Source organism: Acomys minous (assembly GCF_964271855.1).
Source record: "Acomys minous genome assembly, chromosome: 15".
NCBI classification, from domain to species: domain Eukaryota; kingdom Metazoa; phylum Chordata; class Mammalia; order Rodentia; family Muridae; genus Acomys; species Acomys minous.
Window position 1 is genome coordinate 86,768,033 of NC_140497.1, and position 21,874 is coordinate 86,789,906.

Here is a 21,874-nt window from a genome sequence, read left to right on the forward strand (position 1 = left end):
GAGAGAGGCCATGCTGGCAGAAATGAGGTCTTTAGACCCAGTTATTCTTATGAATTCTGAATATACAGACTGGTGATTTTTTTTTTTAATTATAGGTTAGGGAATCCTACTGTTAAGACTTGTGAGCTTGGCTGGGCATGTGGTGCACACCTTTAATCCCAGCACTCTGGAGGCAGAGGCAGAGGCAGAGGCAGAGGCAGAGGCAGAGGCAGAGGCAGAGGCAGAGGCAGAGGCAGAGGCAGAGGCAGAGGCAGGCAAATTCTCTGGGAGTTCAAGGTCAAGCTGGTGTTCATAGCTAAGCTGTTCGGTGAGAGAAGTGCCTGCCATGCAGGTGTGAGGACCTGAGCTTAAACCCCTAGGACCCACATAACGCTGGACGTGATGAGATGAGCGGGTTTGTAATCCCAGCACTTCTGTGGCAAGGTGAAAACCAGGGACAGGACATTCCCTGGGAGTTCTTGGGCCAGTCAGCCTTGCAGACGCACTGGAGAACAAAGGGCTCCTGTTTCAAACACCGCGGAAAGCAAGGACCAGGATCCAAGGTGCTTCTCTAACTTCCATCACCCACAGTCACACACTTTCATTCACACATACATACACATCATAAACACACGCACACGCACCCACACCCACATCCCCACAACCATGAAACCCAGAAAAAAATTTAGCAAGTAAATCCTGGAAACTCAGTATTCAATGACAAGTATGACCTGCAGGATTTGTCTTCTGGTTGTGAAAGATCTCATTTTTAAATTATTATTATTATTATTATTATTATTATTATTATTATTATTATTATTATTATTTACAAAATAAAGCATAGGGTCTTTTGCTCTTAATGCTGGAGATAACAGTGAGTACAGATGTGAAATCTGCTCATTGTAAAAATGAAAAATCTGTTTTTGAGTATATCCCTTCACTATCCAGTCAACTGAGCCATCTCACCAGCTCCAAGCCCCCCTTTAAAACACGAAAAATATGATGTACTTATAGAAAAAGTATAACATTATCTGCGTGTGCGTGACACACATACGCATTAAGAGCACTTCTTGTTACCCAGGACCTGGGTTCAATTCCCAGGACCCATATTGTGGTCCACAACCATCTGGATACACTCCGGCTCCAGGAGACCTAGCGCCCTCTTCTGACAACCGTGGGCACCTGGCACGCACATGGTGCACGTGCATACGTGCAGGCAAAACACGCATCCACACAAATAAACACATCTTAAAAATGTATTGCCACTGTCTTGCAAGTACCCTATGTTATCCCTCCTAGTCACCAGCCCTCACCTGCTTTTCCCTGGACCACACACAGCACATGCATGCCACAGAAAACCAAAAAAGGCTACAAGCAAAAATTAAGTGACTGTAATTTTTCCTTTTATGTGACTGCACTGTTAAAGAGCTGAGATCGCCACTTGTAAAAAACCGGACTTGGTATGTCCACACACAGTTCTAGAGTGTGCCTGGAGCCAGAGGTCTCTATTTATTGCTTGTACTTAGCATTCATATATTTTCAACCAAAACCATATTAGCAATAACAGCAATAGGACAGCACCCCCCCCCCCAAAGATACTCGGATAAAACCAAGTTAAATATTCTTCATCATATCATCTTGAATATAAAAAAGCTGAGCTGCAGTATTTAATATTTTAAATTTATACTGGTTAAGGCATCCATTTACACAACACTTATTAAAGTCATGTGCTCAGAGACAAAAATCATCAGAAAATCAGCCCATTGATCTCAGAAGGCACAATAAGACTGACTCAAATGCTTGTAGGGCTCTAGTAATTTTTTTTTTTAAATAGTATTAGATTTTCCTTCTCTGGTAGGCATTTCTAAAAGAGAAGAGAGCAAGCTTACCAATTTAAATATTGATAAATAAAGGCAATACTCATTCAAAACAGAAAAGCTAGCATTATTAAATAATTTTTAAGCATCCAGAAATCTCCAAAGATTTTAAAAAAGATTTGAGCAGGTCTATGAAAAGTGTTGAATTAATTATTAATGTTTTTAGCTTTAGTAGTTAAAAGGAGGATACTGAATTAATTAGGGAATCATTGCTATATATGTAACCCAACTAATCTTAAAGTGCTGGAATTATATTTAAAAACTTGTATTTTCCTTTAATTTACATTATTAATTTATATCCTAAGGAAGGATTTTTTGCTAACCAAAAGTGAATTATGGCTCAGGTGTTGCCAAGTTCTAAATCACAACATCCAGACTTAAGAGACTTTAAAGTATTGTATCTGTTGTAAGGGAATGCGCTTAACTATATGGTGGGGTCAGAGTCACGTCCTGCTGAGCCGACTTCAGCATTGCTACTGGGGAGTTGAAGCTCGGTTGTTACACGCGGTGCAGCCACAGTATTTATGGTGTAGTCTACTGCGAAGTGCTCAACTTGGGTTCACTGAGTCTTTATCTTATTTATTTTTCTTTTGTAGAAAATATAAGGTGGGTGCGGAAACACAATAAAGCAGGCAACCAAGGGGCCATCACACACACCCAGAAGCTGGAGCTTTCTGAGGAATAAATATCTGCCCTATGGTCTCTTCAACAAGGATTTTATCAAGTCAGAAAAGACCTTAGGTCTACCCTGCCCAGGGAGGTTTCCTGCATGCTCCTCAATTCGGGGTGAGCTAGACACGGCAGTGAGATCCCAACAAACACAACTGGGGGGAATAAATGGGAATGCAGCCTTAATTAATGGGGGAGAACAGCAGGTTAGACAGTATGTAAGATCTGACTCCGTAGCTTCTTCCTCTAGCACATGTGTGTGGGTGCAGCAAGTCTGAGTTTTCTCAGTGATAATCTCGGATATAAGAACATAATGCTTTTATCATGGCTTGCAGCATTTAAAAATTTCTATACTATACATGCGCTGGTCCTGCACTAATACAACAATTAGAAGCACATATCCTATGTAAAATCCTTAACCCTTCTTTTGGCCATATTAACAGACCTATTTATGATCGTCCATCATAGCAAATGTGTCAAGTACGGATGCGAGTAGAGATGGAGGAACTAAAGGTTTTCGTAAAGAGGCCTCCGCTTCCATTCCCTGATTTTATGAGGCTGTGACCTACTGAGATGCATTTACTGGCTTTCATGTCATTTCAGCTGTGCATTTAAAGACACGGTCTCGGCTTCTTCTCATTGGCGGCATGGCAGCTCTCCCCATTAATATCAGATAGCTCAGAATAAAATGTACATTGTTAAATAAACTCACACAGCATGAAGGGTTCTAGGAGCCTTTGCATAATAATCAATCTTGCTTTTTCCACCAGGAAGGGGGAAGTTTAATGGGTTTTAGGGTCACTACTACATATGCAGAATGGAATCCTAGAAAATTAAGCAGCCACTTTAGAACGTCCGCATTCACACCGCCTTAAACAAGTGCATCAAGGAACAGGAAAAAAATAATTATTTTCTTTCAGCTTTGAGTGCGTGGTTTCAGCAGATTCTGACAGCAAACCAATTTCATGTCACTTCTTCCAAGCTTCATGTTTAAGTCATGTCTTTTGGGACTTGTTCACGTTTTAAATTTAAGGTTGATCTTTTAAAAAGTCTAACTTTTAAAAAAGTTGAATCACTCGGCACATTTAACTGCTATCTGTTTAGAGCAGAGTCGATTAGAGGTGGAGGTGAAAGTCGGGCGGTGGTGGCGCACACCTTTAGTCCCAGCACTCGGGAGGCAGAGGCAGGCATATCGCTGTGAGTTCAAGGCTAGCTTGGTCTACAAAGGGAGTCCAGGACAGCCAAGGCTACACAGAGAAATTCTGTCTCAAAAAACCAAAAAATAAAAAATAAAAAATAAAAATAGATGTGGAGTCTGGGGAGACGCCTCATTAGCCAAAGGGTTTGCTACTCAAGCAGGAAGACCAGAGTTCGGATCCCCAGAACCCATACAAAAAGGGCAGGCACAGCAGGGAGTGCCGGAAAGTTCACCAGGGAGGAGGGGCCCTGGGGCTTGATGGCTAGCTGTCTCGGTCTCTGTTCTATTGCTGTGAAGAGAAAACATGACCAAGGCAACTCTTATGAAAGAAAGCGTTTTCTTGAGGGCTGACTTACATTCTCAGGGGCTCAGTGCACTGTCATCGTGGCAGAGAGCATGCTAGAGAAGTTGCTGAGTGCAACATCCTAATATGCAGGCTGAAGAGAGAGCCTGGGCCTGACATGGGCTTTGAGAAACCTTAAAGCCTACCTTAAGCGACCCACTTCCTCCAACAATGCCAAGCCTACTCCAAGAAGGCCACGCCCCCTCGTCCTTCTAATCCTTTCACATAGTGCCATTCCCTAACAAGCAAACATTCAAACCCTACAGACTTCCTCACACGAAGCTTCCAGATTCTGCAAAATATACACTAGGTGATGCTATTTCTCTCCTCAAACCCTTGCCTGGCTTCTATGATGCTGAGAACAGAGTCCAGACCTTTTGTGGTCTCAAGGATCGTGGTGATCAGCCTTCTGCTGACTTCAAATGCCTCATTTCACTCTCTGCTCCAATCAGACTGTCCACTCTGAGTATCCTGAGAGCATCTCTGTGCTTTTGAGGAGCAGCACATCTACCTTCAGAACACACTTCTGCTTCTGCTGCCTTCACCGAGCCAGTGTTTCTGTGGGGGATTCCTTTCGTGGATTGGGTGCTGCGCAGCTCCCGGATTACTTCTCAGCTCAGATATCAGGCCTTTCCTAGCGGAAACAAACACTCATTGCAACAGCTCTAACACTTCTTTTTTGATTGGTGGATCTGAGACAGGGTCTCACCATGTCACGCTGACTGGCCTGGAACTCACTACGTAGACCAGGCTGGCCTCAAATTCACAGAGATCTACCTGACTCTGCCTCCAGGGCGCGCTATCACTGCCTGGCTTGATCACTGGGAACACGGCTTCACTCATCACAGAATTTAGTAATTACTTTTTATCAGCTCTAGAATTATGCTTTATCACATGAGTTTGACACTCGATCCTGTCAAAATGTAATGCTTAGTTAGGTTGAAATTTGGTTTTGAGCACTGCATAAGACGCACTGTTACAACAGATGGCGTTCTCATCACTAACGAATGGAAGCAGCTGCGTACAAACTTCAAGTACTCACATCGATTAAGTCTGAGAGGTCATGAATATAATACTTGAACACCGAGGCGTTGGTGGCTTCAAGTGTTAGGAGATACTCGTTCCGTGCTTTAATCGACTTCAGTTTATTTTCTGAATATTTTGCTTGTCTCTGGTGACGAAGAAGATGCAGACAGCAGGTAAGAGAGCAAAGTCACTTTTAATAAGACAGAAACACACACGGATTTTCACTAATCTAAGCAATTTATTCTACATATAAAAATGACCTTTCGTGTCCTTTGCGGAAAGTACATTTCAAATGTGATTTAAACAACAAACTAAAATTTCCCTGGGCTCTGGGAATATCAGCAATGTATTTGGGCTCAGGGCCCATTTTCACTGAGCTCCCTTGTTAATACTCCAGTTCTCTAGACTTGTACAGAATACTTGGCACTCACCGCGCAATGATGTCCAGCTGTTATGACGTAATTTTATGTATCTTAAACATCCTTTGTCCCAGTGGGAGGAAGTGCGTGTCTTTTCACAGCAATTCGCCACGTGTATCTATTGCTGTTGTGTGAGGGCTCTTAGGACTATGCTGTCTCCTCAGAGGAGGGCCCCCAGGGCTCCGCAAGTGTAATTTTTAACCCACCTTTTCCTTCATTTTTTCAATCTTCTTTACAGAGCTGCGCCGCTGGTGTCGCTCTTCGAGTCTGATGTGGAAGACGGGGTCTCCGGCCCGCCCGATTTGCTTCTCTTCTTGTTTCTCGGCTTCTTTCAGCTTGCTCTCTGCACTGATGCTCTCTGCGTGGTACATATGGTACGTTTTCATCACCTGTGAGAAAGTGACCCAGACTGTTAAAAGATGTCTGCCCATAGCTTTCAGGGTGAGCAGGGGTCATTATAAGGTACGCATGGTAAAAAATGCCACCTTCCAGCTGGCAGGGGGCAAGCCAGACTGTTAGTAAAACAGGTGAACGATGGTCTCCTGCTTCTACATAAGCCCAAGAAATATGCAAATTCACCCGGCAGGAAGAGGCGCTTGGGGGACAGACTCTGATGAAAATGTGATTCACAGAGGCTTATGTGTGCTTTTCAATGTACTTGCAAAGTTCTCCTAAGTGTGAAAGTGCTCAGCACTATGACCTGGTAGCATACGCCATCTAGTAATGAGTTAAGTTTTAGTCTAAACCTAACTCCACATTAGCACAACCCTTACTTAAGATATTTTATTGAACAAAATATTAAGGCTCGCAGAAAAGTTTAGTATAAAAGTTGATTTTCTGATCACATAGTAATACTTTATAGTCAATGTAGAAAAAGAAACGATACTAAAAAGGGATCACAAAATAAGCAGAAAGCAAGAATGCCACTGGGAGATCTGGAATACAATCCAGTCTTTTCCCTATGAACATACATACACTCACCCTTCATTTTAAAATGCCACATACTCTTTCTCCAGTTAAGAATTGGGATCAATCAATCTATGCATTTTTGATGTGTTTTAAAATATATTGTGATGTAGTGTTTGTTAGAAAGTGTGTGGGCATGTGTGCAGGTGTGTATGTGTGTGCGCGCGCATGTGCGTGCATGTGCATACAGGCTAGAGTCAGGTGTTTTCCCCACACATGCTTCCTACCCTTACTATCTGAGACAGGGTCTCTTACCAAACAAACCTGATTTGGCTTGACTGACTAGCCAATGAGCTTTGGCGACCTTCTTGTCACCCCTACCCCAGCACCAGGGGTCACAGCATTCCCTTCCACGGCCAGACTTTTAAACTCTACAGTGTTCCAGAAGCCTAGTCTCCATGTGTGCACTGCCTGAGTCACCAAGTGTCCTTCTAAGATGCGAGCTTAATGCTGTTCAGCGCTAAGTGCCGGCACAGGTGACTAACGTGCTACTGTTAGCTGTATTAGGTTCAGGCTATACTGAAACCCTTTGCGTGCAGCACACTGTCTTCATTTCTTGGGAACACCATGTACAACCAGTGTGTTAGTAAAATTGCGGGATATATGGAGCATAAGCATTTTATAATACATCTTTCCTACAGATAAGATAAATTCACATGATAGATCTTCAATTATTAAAAACTTTGCATATACTACTGCTACAAAATGTACACAAAGAAACTTGTAACAAACATCCTTCCTAGGACAACTTTCCTAAGGTGAAACCATAGTATTGGAGAGCGTGTGTATGTATGTGTGTGTGTGTGTGTGTGTGTGTATGTATGTATGTATGTGTGTGTGTATGTGTGTGTGTATGTATGTGTGTGTGTTGTGTGTGTGTATGTGTGTGTGTGTGTATGTGTGTATGTATGTGTGTGTTGTGTGTGTGTATGTGTGTGTGTGTTGTGTGTGTGTATGTGTGTGTGTGGTGTGTGTGTGTGTATGTGTGTGTATGTGTTGTGTCTGTGCAGCTGCCTGAGGAGGCTAAAGGCATCGGGTCTCCCTGGAGCTGGAGTTATAGACAGGTATAAGCTCCTGTGGGTGCTGGAAACTGAACTGGGGTCCTCTGCAAGAGCTGTAAGTGCTCTCCACTGTGAAGCCGTCTCTCCAGTCTTGGCATCCACTGGTCTTATAACATCTATTTATAATCTCCACATTCCTACCTATAGAAGAATAGCAGTAGTCAAGTTTTCCCGTAAAATTTCAACGTGCTGCTATATGCAGGGTTAGGTATCTGGGAAGACTCCGAAGCCTTTTACTCTGTGTACAGTTATATTTGCTGAGAGGAACAACTGCACAGAGGCATGATGCACCAAGGCAACCCAGAATGCATCTGCATTTGCAGGAGGCAGGTTTCATTTCCCGTGCAAATAACAAAGTTACCCAGATTCAATTTAGTTACGCTAAGGTATAGTTGTTAAGAAGCTGAGGTAAAAGTAACGTTCTAAAGTAACGCGCTTTCCTTTCCCCATTTGGAAAGATGAGTTTTAGAATAGACAGAAACCTGGCTGTCTGGCTGAAAATGAATAAATGAATTCATTTAACTTAGGGCCCTGCAAAATTGTTGTTTTCCTAGGGCGGCAGGAAAGGTAGGAAGCGAACACTTCACTGTGGTCCGACAGCACACTCTGGGTCCCATTGTCTGTTCGTAGTAATTACTGGGCCTGAGGGAGTCTGGTTGGTCACTGCAGTTTAACAGCAAAGAAAATAGCCATTAGGAAGCAGCTGGACAGCTGTGGGGTAAGAAGGGAGTTACCCTGCAGCTGGCCAAACAGCAGTGGCAAGGAATCCACTACACACCGTGCATTTCAAGGCTGGGCTCTGTTTATATTTCCTGCGTGGAGTAAATCTACAGACCATTGTAGGCCTGGGTGCCAGTTACCTTTTAAAATGACAGGGGCAAAAAAAAAAAAAATCCATGCGTGTACACACAGTCCAATCTCAGAGTTGCTTCCTTTTCTTGCTAATAAGAAGTTAAGAAATAGGAACACCCACTCCAGCTGGATGAAAAAGCAGCTCAGACAGCGCTGGGCATCTGAGAATTCCTTTGTAGCCCAACCCTGAGAAAGACCTGTCTTCCCTCTGTCTTGTGCTACGCTACTGAGGGCTAGAACAAGCAGGTAATTTGCACAGGCTAGGTAAGCCTAGTTACAAGAAAGTAGACTGATGCCAGCCCGGTGTGTGTTACACGGAGCACATCTGAGTCTGAACAACTTAAAGTTAGCACGAAAGGGGACTTGGCATGGTAGCTCAGGGTTATGCTGTTCCCCAGGTCAGTGAACAACTTTCTTTGTTGGGTTTTCCAGTTCCACTCAGGATCTCCACTCTACTCTTAAATGTCGAGTGTTAGGGTGAATGGATTTTTATTTTATTTATTTATTTTGCAACCAGAAGGAACAAAGCTTTTACTCAAAGAATTAGAGACTTTTGTAAATACAACAAATTAAAATTTTTAAGTTATCTATGACCGTATCAAGCTGCTTATAATCTAAGCACATTTTTCTCATGTCTGGTGAATGGGTTTTTAAAAAAGATGGGGAGAAAAAAAAATCTCAAAGCCTTTTGAGAATTCTGACTGCAGAAAATGAAGACAAGTACAAGGTGCATGATTCAAAATGGAAGTTGATAGAAGGCAAATGTGTGTGTAGGAAAAATAACAGCAGACAGCTCTCCTGCTTTTCAGAGAGGAGAAAGGAACTTTTATATTTTTGAGGTGAAGTTGAAATCTGTACTTTAAGGGGGGAAAAAAACCCAGCTTTTCCTCCAGCTCATGCAACAACGCACCCTTTGCATACCAAATGGCCCCGTGGGCATATATCCATTTAAATGCAGTCTCAGAGCACACTTTGCTATTTGGTCTCTTTTCTACTAGAAGTTCATGCATAATTCTCCAATCAGTGTCCTCCTTATTATTCCGGAACTGCGGGGAAAGTACATGCAGTGTAAAGCTACCCTCACCAAGAAGCCATTTTTCTTTCTTTCTTCTTCTTCTTTTTTTTTTTTGTGTGTGTGTTTAGGTGTATGTCTGCTGGTTGTGCGTGTGTATGGCATGTGTAAGTGCACATGTGGAGACCAGAGGAATGCACACGCGCTGTCTTGTTCTATTACTTTTTCTCGATTTCCTTGAGACAGGGGTTCTCACGAAACCTGGAGCTGGACCGGAAGGCAGAGGGAGGGCCCTGATATCCTTCCATCTCCGCTCTCCCACTGAACTGGGGTTACAGGATCACATGCGTGATGCGTGACCAACATCTGAGCTCTTATGTGGGCCCTGGGGACTTTTACTCAGGCCTAAGCCACTGAGCCGTCTCCCCAGGTTCACATTATGGATAATTTTCATGAGACTGGACAATTTTCATGAGACTGGACAATTTTACATCACACCTTTCCACACATGCTGCTGATTTTTTTTTTTATATTGCAATGGCCCATGCCACTTAACCGACACCACTCTTGTATTTTAAATCATAATAATTAAAATGCCTGAGCTATATTTTAATATTTTTATATGCAAACTTGTTACACACCGGGAAACTCCATGCATGTTGGAGAAGACCAGTGGATTTAAGCTGTAGTTTCCACCTTTTGACTTGTGGCTCAGAAGTTAAGGACATCAACTGGAAAGATGCTCATTAACAACTACGAGTGAACACTACTCAATACCTCGTTCACCTTATGAAGTTATTGCGCAGATTTCAAACTGTGTGCCAGCAATTATTAAGCATTACAAGTGTATGATATATGTGTATGTCACGTTTACAGCATATTCACCATCAGTTCAGAGAAGTGCACATGCACGCGCACACGCACGGGCAGTCAGCCCACTAAGCACTACGACGTGCTCCCAGCCTGCTAGACGCTGTTCTAGCAAGCACTTTGCTGGTTCTTCTAGCCCCTCTAATGAGACAGGTACCTTTGTTTTTCCTCATGCTAATATTTCGAGCCGTCCTCCAAGGTGAGCTTAAATCTCATCTCCTGTTCTATAGGCCGAGCAATCTTTTTCTTCAGATTATCTAGACTTATTGATGGCACGCAGGCTGCATGCTATGTGTTACAGACTTTCGTGGGCCATCCACTATCATGGCTTATTTGGATGAGAAGCAATGAAGGACAAGAGCCACCAAATGGAAGCAAAGTGTTTTAATGCTTGCTCAGTCATTTAACAAATGCTCATTAAATGCCTACTATATGCCCAGCAGGAATTTTTTTTTCCATCCTTGGCATCTAAATTAGCACCCTATTAACCACCTGAGATCAGCCGAGGGTTAAAAGAACCAGTTCAAAACCATCTGTGAAATACAGTGTATCAGTTACTTTTCTGTTGCTGTGATAAAACACCACGATCAAAAGTGAGTTATGGGATAAAGTTTCATTTTGTCCAGGGTTCCAGAGAGATAAAGCGTCTAGGATAGTGGGAAGAGACATAGCAAACAAGCCAAGCATGGGAGCAAGAGCAGGAATCTCAGGGAATCAGACAGTAAACCTCAAGCACAAGTCAGGTGGGGGTGGGGAGGGAGAAGGGGGAGACAGAGACAGAGAGACAAAGAGAGAGACACACAGAGAGTGAGAGAGAGAGACAGAGACAGAGTGAGAGAGAGAGAGGGAGTGGGAGAGGGAGAAGAAGAGACTATGAACTGTCAGTGATATGAACCTTGGAATTCTCAGAGCTGACCACTAGCATTGTCTCCAGGTAAAGCCACCAAATGGAAGCAAAATGTTTTAATGCCTGAGGCTTCGGGACATCTCCCATTCAAGCCACTGCAAAGAGTTAGTATGGGGATTTGGGCCCCTCAAAAAACAAAACAAAATAAAACAAAACAACAACAACAACAACAAAACCCTGTGTACTAGCTTGGCAGGGGAAGAGGATGTCTCGTGTTCTGGACAGTGGTCCCTAACTCTACAGCCTGCTGTTTTACTACCCACCAGTCACAAAAAGGTCTCAGAAACATGCTTCGGCATTCTGTGACAATGACTTAAGGTAGAGGTTCATTTTATAAAGCACACACACACATACACATGTTTCATGCTCACACACTTAAATGTACACATTCACACACACACACTCACACACATTCATACTCACATACGTTCATACTCACACACATTCACACTCACACCACACACAGACATATACATGCACACACATACACATATATACAAACATACATGCATACATACATACATGCATACATACATACATGGCTCCAATTATAACTGGGTTTCTACAAGCCGTCATTCTAATAGTACCACCAGGGTAGACCACAACTTTGGAAGCCCATCACTCTTGTTTCCCAGGAAGATTCAGGGTCAGGTGAAGGATGGACCACTGAGACACCTCCAGCTGTACCAGAAAGCACAGCATGACAAGCCTGGCCCCCAGGGCCTAGGGAGCATCAGCCTGTCCTTCTGAGTATGGCCTCCACTCAGCCATCTGTGGTGAAGCCAGTACTTGGGCCACTGCGAGCTACGATCAATCATTCCCCTTGCTGTCTCTAGCCTTCTTGCTCTATGGTAAACGGGGCCAACCAGGGCAAGGAACATAGCTTTGGGGGCAAGCAGAGGTGGATCTGAGTTCTGCTGTTGCTACTGCCCGACTGGGCAGGTTCCTTAAGTTTCTTAAGCTCTGTTCATCCCGGTCAAAGCGAAGAGTAAATCGCAGACCACGCAAAGCACAGAGCCCGGTGGGTAGCCCTCCTCCCTTACCATTTCTAAGGCAAGATGTAGAGGGAAAAGTGCAAGCGTTGGCCCGCGATTTCCAGCTCGGAAGCAGAGAGGCACAGGCCACCATCTCTCAGAGGCAGCTGGGAAATCTGAGGCATAACAAAAAGAGATTGGCCCACTGACACCCAGGCAGGCCAAAACCTCTTCAAAATCCATAAACGCATCAGCTAGGAAGCTCTAGGAGTCGGCTGCGCAGACATCCACATGTGCACAGCACACCTGAACTCATGTTTTAGAAAAGCTCTCAGCCCCACTTGAGTGTGCACCCCATAATTAGCTCCTGGTTCAACCTATGGTAACAGTTAACTATAAAGCTAAGTGGGCACTAGACTAGGTTTCAGGGGTCAGACTATGCTAGCGTGTGTTCAACTACGTAACAGCAGCTTCATTCCAGGGCTGTGCTAGGCTTGGGGCCAGAGGGAGCCAACAGGGCAGGCACAGGCAAGCTTCCTCACAGCGGCCTGCAAAGCACGCAGGTGGGAGTGGGCAATGCTACCGTTGGATGAATGGTAGTGAGGTGGCGGGGACTTCCCAGGGTTCTCTTTAAGTACTTCACATTTAACCCTGGAAGCCTGCTTAGAGAGACAAGTGAGAGAAAAAGTTTTATTTATATAAAGAATATAGGGCTGGAGAGATGGCTCAGCGGTTAAGAGCACTGACTGCTCTTCCAGAGGTCATGAGTTCAATTCCCAGCAACCACATGGTGGCTCACAACCACCATGCCCTCTTCTGGCATGCAGTACATGCAGGCATAATACTGTATACATAATAAATAAATAAATATTTTAAAAGAATGCTTCAAAAAAAAATAAAGAATATAAAGTCAGGACAAGCCAATTCTCAGTGAGAATGCTAGTCAGTCCCCATCTATACCACAGCTCTCTGCCTCCATCCAAGTCCTCCTGGACCACTGGTTGTGACCCCTTTGGTGGGGGCAGGGAGGAGTCGTTGGATGTCCCTTTCACAGGGGTCACCAAAGACCACTGGGAAACACAGATATTTACATTGCGATTCCCCACAGTAACTAATTTACAATTATGAATAATTTTATGGCTGGGGTGGGGGGGCATGGGGGGGCGGTCACCACAGCATGAGGAACTGTATTAAAGGGTCGCAGCGTCAGGAAGGTTGAGAACCTCTGACATGGACGATACATCCCATCATTACCAGTGGCATCAAAGTTAGACAAGCAGCTGGTGGTTAAGTCACAAACAACTGCTCAGTAGAACCATCATGGTGGTGAGCTTTCTTCCTCAGGCTTTTGAGGTTAAAAAAAAAAGTAATTTACAAAACTATATTTTCAAAGCAACTTTTAGAGGAGAAGTCACTTGGTTATGAGCTCAGACTCCTAAGAAAAACAGGCTCTGAGTTCAAATCCTGCTTCTGTACTTTGTATGTGTACTCCTAGGTGAGAGACTGTAGCTCAGAATAAACAACACACCTCAATCATCTCCTGCAGAAACCACCGACTTCTGCTCCAACTGCAGACGGACCTCAGTCCCCTCTCCTCTGAGACACTGTTGATGGGTCAACCCCCGAACCTTCTGCGTGGCTCTTGAGTACCTGCGTGTTAATGACTTTATGCGCTTCGTTTTTATTTTCTGCTAATTTGTTTACTGTTGGTTTGCTTTATAGGTCCAAATTGTTACACTTCAGAGAGGGGAGGGTTGAAATGAAGTTTTTTTTTCTCCTACATAATTGAACTTGTGCCCCAATTCCTTTATTATAAACAGGATTATGATACTGTTCGCTGTACAGGGCTGTGGGAGGACTACATGCATTAAGGGACAAGCAGCATGGGAGAAAAGCTCACAGAATAACTACTCCATAGATGCCAGCTGCTGACAGTTGAAGGAAATGCCAAAAAATTTTAATCTATGCAGTGACTTCTCCACGACGGGGAAAATGATCATCTCTGAAGAGGTAACAGGAGTAAGGTGAGAAGTATTTCCACGTAAGTGTATGCTAAGATTTGTGTGTGTGTGTGTGTGTCTGTGACAATTTTACTCTTTTGAACAAGTGAATAGATAAAGACGAACAATCTAATATAATGAAAAGATGAAAGATCATCTGTGAAGCTGGTTTATCAGAAAATTTATAGTGTGCTATGGCCCCACTGACGTGGACTCAGCACAATAGTCTGAATTTATCACCATGTTATACTCAGAATTCATAGAAATGAGAAAAAAACCATTGTCTGGGATACTGGAGCCTGCTGGCTAGAGACAGCCAACCTACCAAAGGACAATGCAACGGAGATGCAGGAAATAAAGTACTGGGAAAGACAGAGAGCCCTCACGCCAAAGTTATGAGGCTTATAAAAATCATAAAAACAATTACATTTAGCTCAGTGTAGTATTAAGGACTCCATTTGAGGTGTGGATACTCAGGGCAGCGTTTATTTAATGGAAAGGACCGGTCTATGGAACAGCAGTTCTGGGGCTGGTGCTGGTGATATAAATTTCAGCCTCCATGACTCTTTGCAGGGGGCTTGTCTATGAGAGAGGACAACAAGAGGCCTCCCCAAAGGACCAAAGTTAGGGACTTAGTCAAATCAAACTATCCCAGACCTTTTGCTAAAGAAAGATAAAGCGTAACGTAGAGGCATCAATCTCAAAAGAAACTGAATGTGATGACTTCTAGTGCAGAAGGCTCAGTCAGAAGGAACTGGAACAGAGCTTCTAACAGCTTCTCAACCTTTGGGTCAGGACCCCTTTGGGGGGGGGCGTCAAGTGACCCTTCTCACAGGGGTCACATATCAGAATATCCTGCATGTAAGATGTTTACATTCCGGTTCAGAACAGCAGCAAAATTACAGTTATGAAGTAGTGATGGAATAATTTTATGGTTGGGAGGGGCACCCCAACATGAGGAGCTGTGTTGAAGGGGCCCAGCATTGGGAAGGTTGAAGACCACTGTAAGGAGGAGATAAAGCTCTGAGGAAATAGAAGGGGTGACATTAGGAGTAGTGTAGACTCCCCTCAGCCTGAGTGTGGCTCCATCCCAAGAAGCTCATCACCCTAATAGAATATCCTAAGCCCAAACACAGGCGACAAACCTGACCTATTAGACCAGGCTATCCTAAATGTGGTTAGCACTTTGGGCTACCCTTAGGCAAAGTCATCTAACACAACCCCAATTCAATAATTTAGGGTTGAGAGACAGACAGATGGATGCTTTAAAGCCATGACAGGATGAGAAAACAAGCCAAAATACAAAAAGACGTTGGAAACACATCACAGAGAATTGGTTGTCGCTGTTCTAGCTTGCTTTCCAGTCAGAACCAAAAATCAATTCAGGGGAAGAAAGCTGTTAATCTTATACTTCCAGGTCACAGTCCATCACTGAAAGAAGTCAAGGCAGGAATACAAGTCAGGGACCTGCAGCAGAAACCATGGAGAACACTGCCTTCTGGTTCATTCTCTGGCTTGATCACACACTCTTTTTCACTGAGCTTTCTTGTAGAGCCCAGGACCACCTGCCTAGGGATGCTACCGCCCATAGTAGGCTGGGCCCTCCTGCATCAGTCGTCAGTAACCAGGACAACCCCCACAGATGCCCACAGGCCAGTGTGATCCAGCCATTTCTTCAGCCGAGGCTTTCCTCTCAGGTAACTCTAGGCTGTGCTAACCTGACAAACTAGAATACCCTTCCTCTGGATAGAGTATGGAGCGCTGCTCCTACACATATCACTAGCTCCAGCAATTATGTTCACATCATCCTAAAACACACACACACACACACACACACACACACACACACACACACACACACACACAGTTCCCTCCACCCCCTGCTTGAGACTAGATGCTTTCTTCCCTGTGCCCAGAAACCAGCGTTCCTGAGGGAGTTCCCTGTATCTCAGACATCCCAGGCTGGGCGTGTCCCCGCTCCTCATGTGTACTGTGCCCCCCTGGGCAAAGCCTTGTGGCGCTGTGAGGGTTCATAGGTGTTTCCGTCGCAAAGGGCCTGGTCAGTCCACATAATGCTTCAGGCCTTTCTGTCTCTAAGATGCTATTGATCTGCTGCTCAAAATGGCAGGTAGTGACGGCTAACAGTGTATGGAAGAGCATCCGTGGATCGGTTACTCTTCAGATGCTGCGGAAAAACAGCACGACCAAGGAGGCTTATAGCGGGCAGTTTTTCTTTGGGCTTTGTTTCCAGAGGGACAGAGTTCATAAAGACAGAGAAGTGTGGCAGCAAGCCCCAGGCATGCTGGCAAGGAGCAGAAGCCAACAGGCTACACACCTCGCTCACAAGCATGAACTAAAGTGGCATGCTGTTTTCAAACTCTCAGAGCTCCTCTCCAGGGACACACTTCCTCCAAACAAGGTTGCACCTCCTAAGCCTCCTTGAACAGCGCCACCAACTGGGGGACTAAATGTTCACAAGTCTGATACAAGGGGGACATTCTTAGCCAAACCAGGGCAACAAATAACATGGATCCCAGTAGCCAGAGGCATGCTATTATTTTTCATGATAAATTTTAGTCTCCAAGAAAAACTAGTGTAACAACAAAATATACCAATTATCGCCTTCCGCCTCTGCTGACCGAGCCAGGAAGCACACCGCCACACCATGTCGGGGTGTGAGGTTTCCTTGGAATCCTCTGGGGGTTTAATTCTATAACTCATTTGCTCCATTTCAAGGAACACACCCAGAAGCGAACAATGCCCTCCCGCCCCCACAGGCTGTCTTGCTCACTCTCAGCTGTATTGATGAACCGTACTTGGGGATATCTATCATTCTAGTGCCTGTAATTAGCTCCCAAACTGATTATTGATCAATCATCAAAGACTCATTAGGAAGCAAAGCCCGGAATTCTTTGGCAGTGAGGGGTTGACATACAGAGACACCATGTGCTTCTGTTTTTAATGGCTGCATTTGCGTTAAACCAAGGCACTTGGTAGTCATATTCAAAATGCTAACCTGAAGAATAATTTTTAAAGGGTTAATATTAATTACAATTAGTTTCTAAGACTTTGCTGCTTTAATAAAACTGTTTAGTGAAAAATGGGTAATTTAGCTTGAAAAGGATAAATTATTTTATACCTCATTACAAAGAAAATGTTTCTATTTGTAGCAAGATAAAACTGTACCTATTAATCTTAATCTGAGCATGCACTATTTCAGCAGTTATTAGAGGCGGTTTCTAATTTAAGGTTTTGAGTCATGGGCAAGGGATATTGCTTCCATTCATCTCTGAGGGGCTCCTGATGAGCATGCATGCTCAGCAAAAATTCCTCAAGGCCCCTTCTTTGTACCACAAAGAAGCCTTGTCCAATTTGACTTTATTGATACATTACTTCATCATGTGATATATGTTATATAGCACACATGACAGCATGTTATGTTTTAGTCTTGTTTCTATTTTTAAGCATATAAGGTAATTTTCATAAGCACAATATAATATTTAATGAATATACCACTAAAATATGTACTTACGTTAGAATGTTCAGAGGCTTCTCATACAAAATGTCATTTTACTTAATAAACTATTTCTCCAAGATTATTTTTCTTTGTTGCTTCTTAAGCATTTCATTGTAGACATGCAAAGAGGCAGGGCTAGAGAGTTTTACAAAGCCCAGCTTATTTAACATTTGTTTTTAAAATCCCAGTTTGGACAACATTCTTGCAATCCACAGGGGTATGGAATTTCTCAAGTGGCAGTGTGCTTTTGCTCAATACATCCCTTCTCTGTGGAGTGTCTTTTCTATCTGTCTTTTGTCAGTAGATGAAGGTGTGGCTTCTCCAGGAAGCTGTCGGGTGGGAGCATCCTTGCAGCCTTGGATCTAACACCGTATGTAGTGAGTACCCCACTAGCCGGGTTCAGCAGCAACAGCAGCAGGTCATTCACTGCTTCTAGGACTTCCATGTGTGCATATATGACCTGGATGCAGCAAAGACAACCCTGCAGCGGTCTTAGTGCTGAGGCAGTGACACTCTGAGGACTTTCCACTTAACTCACTTAGGGCACAGAGTCTGAGGTTTTTGGATGAATGCCAAATAATTGCACGTGTGTGCATTCTCTCTGTCTCTAAATCCTGTGACGTTACAAATCACGGTCCCCTTTGCACATACTTACTGCAAAGATACCATCCACAAAACCGAGCAGACTGTCCTACAGACAGCTAGTTCTATTCTGAGCGACTTGTATATTAAGCTCAGGAATCAGGCTGTCAAGCCCAAAGCTTAGTCTTGTTTCTTGGTTTTGGCATCTCTGGACGAGGAATACGAGAAAGTAGATAGAAGGTTATTGTGGCACTAAAAAGGCCCAAAGCTCATGAAACTGTAGCTGGCACAGGGGACGCTTACTTAATAAATGCTACTGCAGTTAATAAAACATTCCACCATTCTTTCGTATCTGCTGTGGCCTGACTGTTTTGCATCCTTGCAGATTCATATTTTAGAATCCTAACTTCCAAGGTCATGGGATTAGGGGGGTATGGAGCGATTAAGTCATGGGAGTGGGGTGGGGCTGTTAAAAATGGGATAGCTGCCTAAGATGAGGTTGGTTTTTTGTTTTGTTTTGTTTTTCTTGGTTTTTTGAGACAGGGTTTCTCTGTGTAGCTTTGGCTGTCCTAGACTCACTTTGTAGACCAGGCTGGCCTCGAACTCACAGAGATCCACCTCCCTCTGCCTCCCAAGTGATGGGATTAAAGGCTTGCGCCACCACGCCCGGCTACAAATGAGGTCTTAGGCTAGCCCTGCCCACCACAAGAGGACACGGTGAGGTGCTACGAGCCAGAACAGCAGGCCAGGAGCCTCTAGCCAGACACTGAAACATGTTCATGTCACGATCTTGTATTGCACTCAGCCCCCATGCTGTGAGATATGGGCACTTCATGCCTTCATACCTGTGAAGGGCTGGGGAGCAAGGCCATCTCTTTTCTTTTGTTTTATGGATCAAAGAAACTGACCCACAAACAGACTTAATCCTTCCACGTCAGTGGAGCGAGCCAATAACAAAGAGGGCCATTCAGAAAAGTCCGTGTGTACTGAAAAGAACTTTCATATGAAGCTCTCAATGGCACCGGAATCCGAGTTTAATCTATCGTTTGTAGATGGGATACACATTATCCTGAATCCTGGAGGCAGGAGCTAAACAGCAGCTTTGGGTGACAAACGATGCACTTTGAGCATCTGGGGATGTGGAAGGGAAAGGCAGAGGCATGATGAAAGGCTATCAGACACCCCAGATTCTCAGTCACCGGCCACTTCCAGGAACTCTCATGCCTTCAATGCGAAGGGACTACGGCTTACATATGAACCGCTTAAACCGAGGGCACAAAAACACTTGGGATGTAAAGTCATAAAAGCCTCACTCACCTGCACTCAGAATCCCTTTCTCTCAATGAACAATAGTCTGAAACTTGACACCAGTGCTGTAAGTCTCAAATTGAATGCTTCTCACTCTGCTATGAAGATGAAAGGGAGGGAGGGAGGACGCGCCTTTTGTTAACATGAGCAAGAAAGCTTTTTGAGAGCCTAGCCTGCTTTTGATTGGAATCTAACCGTTTAAAAAAAAATGCTATATGCATAATTGTGTGTCCGTGTAAATATGCACGTGTGTATGCAAATGCACGTATTTGGGGGCTGGGGAGGCCTATTCCGGTTGTCCTCCCAATCTCTGAGGCATTCTCTCTCTCTCTCTCTCTCTCTCTCTCTCTCTCTCTCTCTCTCTCTCTCTCTCTTTCTCTCTCTCTCTCTCTGTATCTGTCTCTGTCTCTCTCTGAGACAGGGTCTGTCTGTCTGTCTGTCTGTCTGTCTGTCTGTCTGTCTGTCTGTCTGTCTCTCTCTCTCTCTCTCTCTCTCTCTCTCTCTCTCTCTCTCTCAGAGCTTCTCATTGAATCCGCAGCCTGGAATTACAGGCTGAGGCCACTGTGCTTGGTGTTTTGTGTGGATGTTGGGTCTTCATGTGTGGGTGGCAACCATTTTACCCACCAAGCCATTTCCCCAGACCTTGTCTGTAGCTTTGTTTTACAGTCTCATTTTAGTTAACTGTCATGAAACCATCCGGCAACTGATTGGGAATGGACCTCTGCTTCTCCTCACTCTGTGCTTTGGTCCTGCTGCCACATTTGCTGGATATCTGCATCTTTCCCTCTTAACTGCCCCTAGATGTCTATTTTAGACTCGTCTCTGTAGTTTTCGGTCCTAGCTGCAGTGCTTCCTTTGCAATGCCAAGGTCTGCTGGCACTGCCCATCTTTTAGTGTCTAATGGTAGTCCTTCAGCATCCCAGGGGACAGGTTCCACAGTGCCTCACAGGGACCAGAATCTGGGTGTGGATGCTCAAGTCCTCTGCATTAAAGGGATAATGTAATTGCACAAATACAGATAATGTGTTTGCACCGAATCTGTACACCCTCCAACAGACTCTAAATTATCTCTAGAATATTTACAATACCCAGTGCGATGCAAATGTTGGGTACAGAGGCGCAGGTCCATGTAACCCAAAAAACCATGACGTGCACACAACGCCCATAAACGTCCAGTAGAGATGCTGGTTTGGGGACCGTTTTTGACCCATGGTGGGTTGACTCCACAAATGATGAAATCATGCATATGTATAGTGGTCAACTGGGGTTATCTGCTTGACCATATAATCACAAATAAAAAGGTACAGGAAGTACACTAAAAGCACACACTCAGCCTGGTCTGAGACTTCCTGTCATGGTGGGAGAGGTACTTCCGTCTCCCTGTCCATTAGAGGAGTTGAAAGGGCTAATTATGTAAATGGCTGAGAACAGTGCCCAGGAGGAAGGTTGCTTTCTTACTGGAGGAGCTGGCTATACCTGCTACTCTGAGAGCCTCTGGCTCTGATCCAGGCCTCACAGGAACCTATTGATGATAGTCTAAGTTAAGCCCCGAGTTTCATTTTCAACCTGCCCACGAATTAGTTTTGGGACTCCACTTCCAAAATGAGGAGATTAAGTTGATTGTTTTTAGAGACCAATTTAGTTCTACAGTCCTATCAGCCCATGGCATATTATATCCAGAATGTCGCCTCAAGTAGAAACCATGTGCGTTTAGGTAGGTTAAAACGGATCACCAAACACAACGGACTTAGAACTTGATCCCCTTTATATGTGTGCTTTCGTCCTACTGAGAATCACTTCTAGTCCATTCTGAGATAAAAAACTGAGAAGTGTTTATTCTAAGTATATTTATTATTATATTTGTGTCACATATATTATATAATTGCATCTACAGGTTTGATGAAATAAACTCAATGAATATGTCTGTCAATAGTAGATTCTAATAAGTGAAAAGCCATAATTCTATATTTTAGAATATAACAATTTGGGTAAAATACTTGGTGGTTGGCAAACATGAAACATTCTTTGGTGCTTAATTTTTTTTTTTTTTGTTTTTTTAGTAAAATGTGTATTTTCTTTTTCATTTCCAAGCCGAATAATTTTAGGGAAAACAAGTGCATATTGCTCACTTAGCCAATCTTATTTATCAAGTCTTTGTATTTGTGGCTCAGAAACACCAACCATAAGGAATTTTCAAATCTCATTGATAAAATGAACACTCTTAGCAGGAACTAAGTGATACTCCGCATCTTTAACTAGCAGAGGACCCTGAGTCATATCCCTGTAGAGTGGACGGACAGCTGTGGTCACAGCT

The 21,874-nt window shown here is 43.9% G+C and overlaps 1 protein-coding gene across 4 annotated transcripts in view; it reads right to left on the bottom strand.

Moving 5' to 3' along the window:
• The window catches only part of SRGAP1 (SLIT-ROBO Rho GTPase activating protein 1), a 275,761-nt gene that overhangs the window by 80,050 nt on the left and 173,837 nt on the right, over positions 1 to 21,874 (bottom strand). For all 4 annotated transcript variants that reach the window (XM_084759989.1, XM_084759990.1, XM_084759988.1 and 1 more), the window contains exons 5-6: positions 5,718 to 5,900; positions 5,109 to 5,237 (exon numbers count right to left, since the gene is read on the bottom strand). In XM_084759989.1, coding sequence (XP_084616115.1) covers positions 5,109 to 5,237; positions 5,718 to 5,900 — 312 coding nt within the window. The remainder of the gene's footprint in view (positions 1 to 5,108; positions 5,238 to 5,717; positions 5,901 to 21,874) is intronic.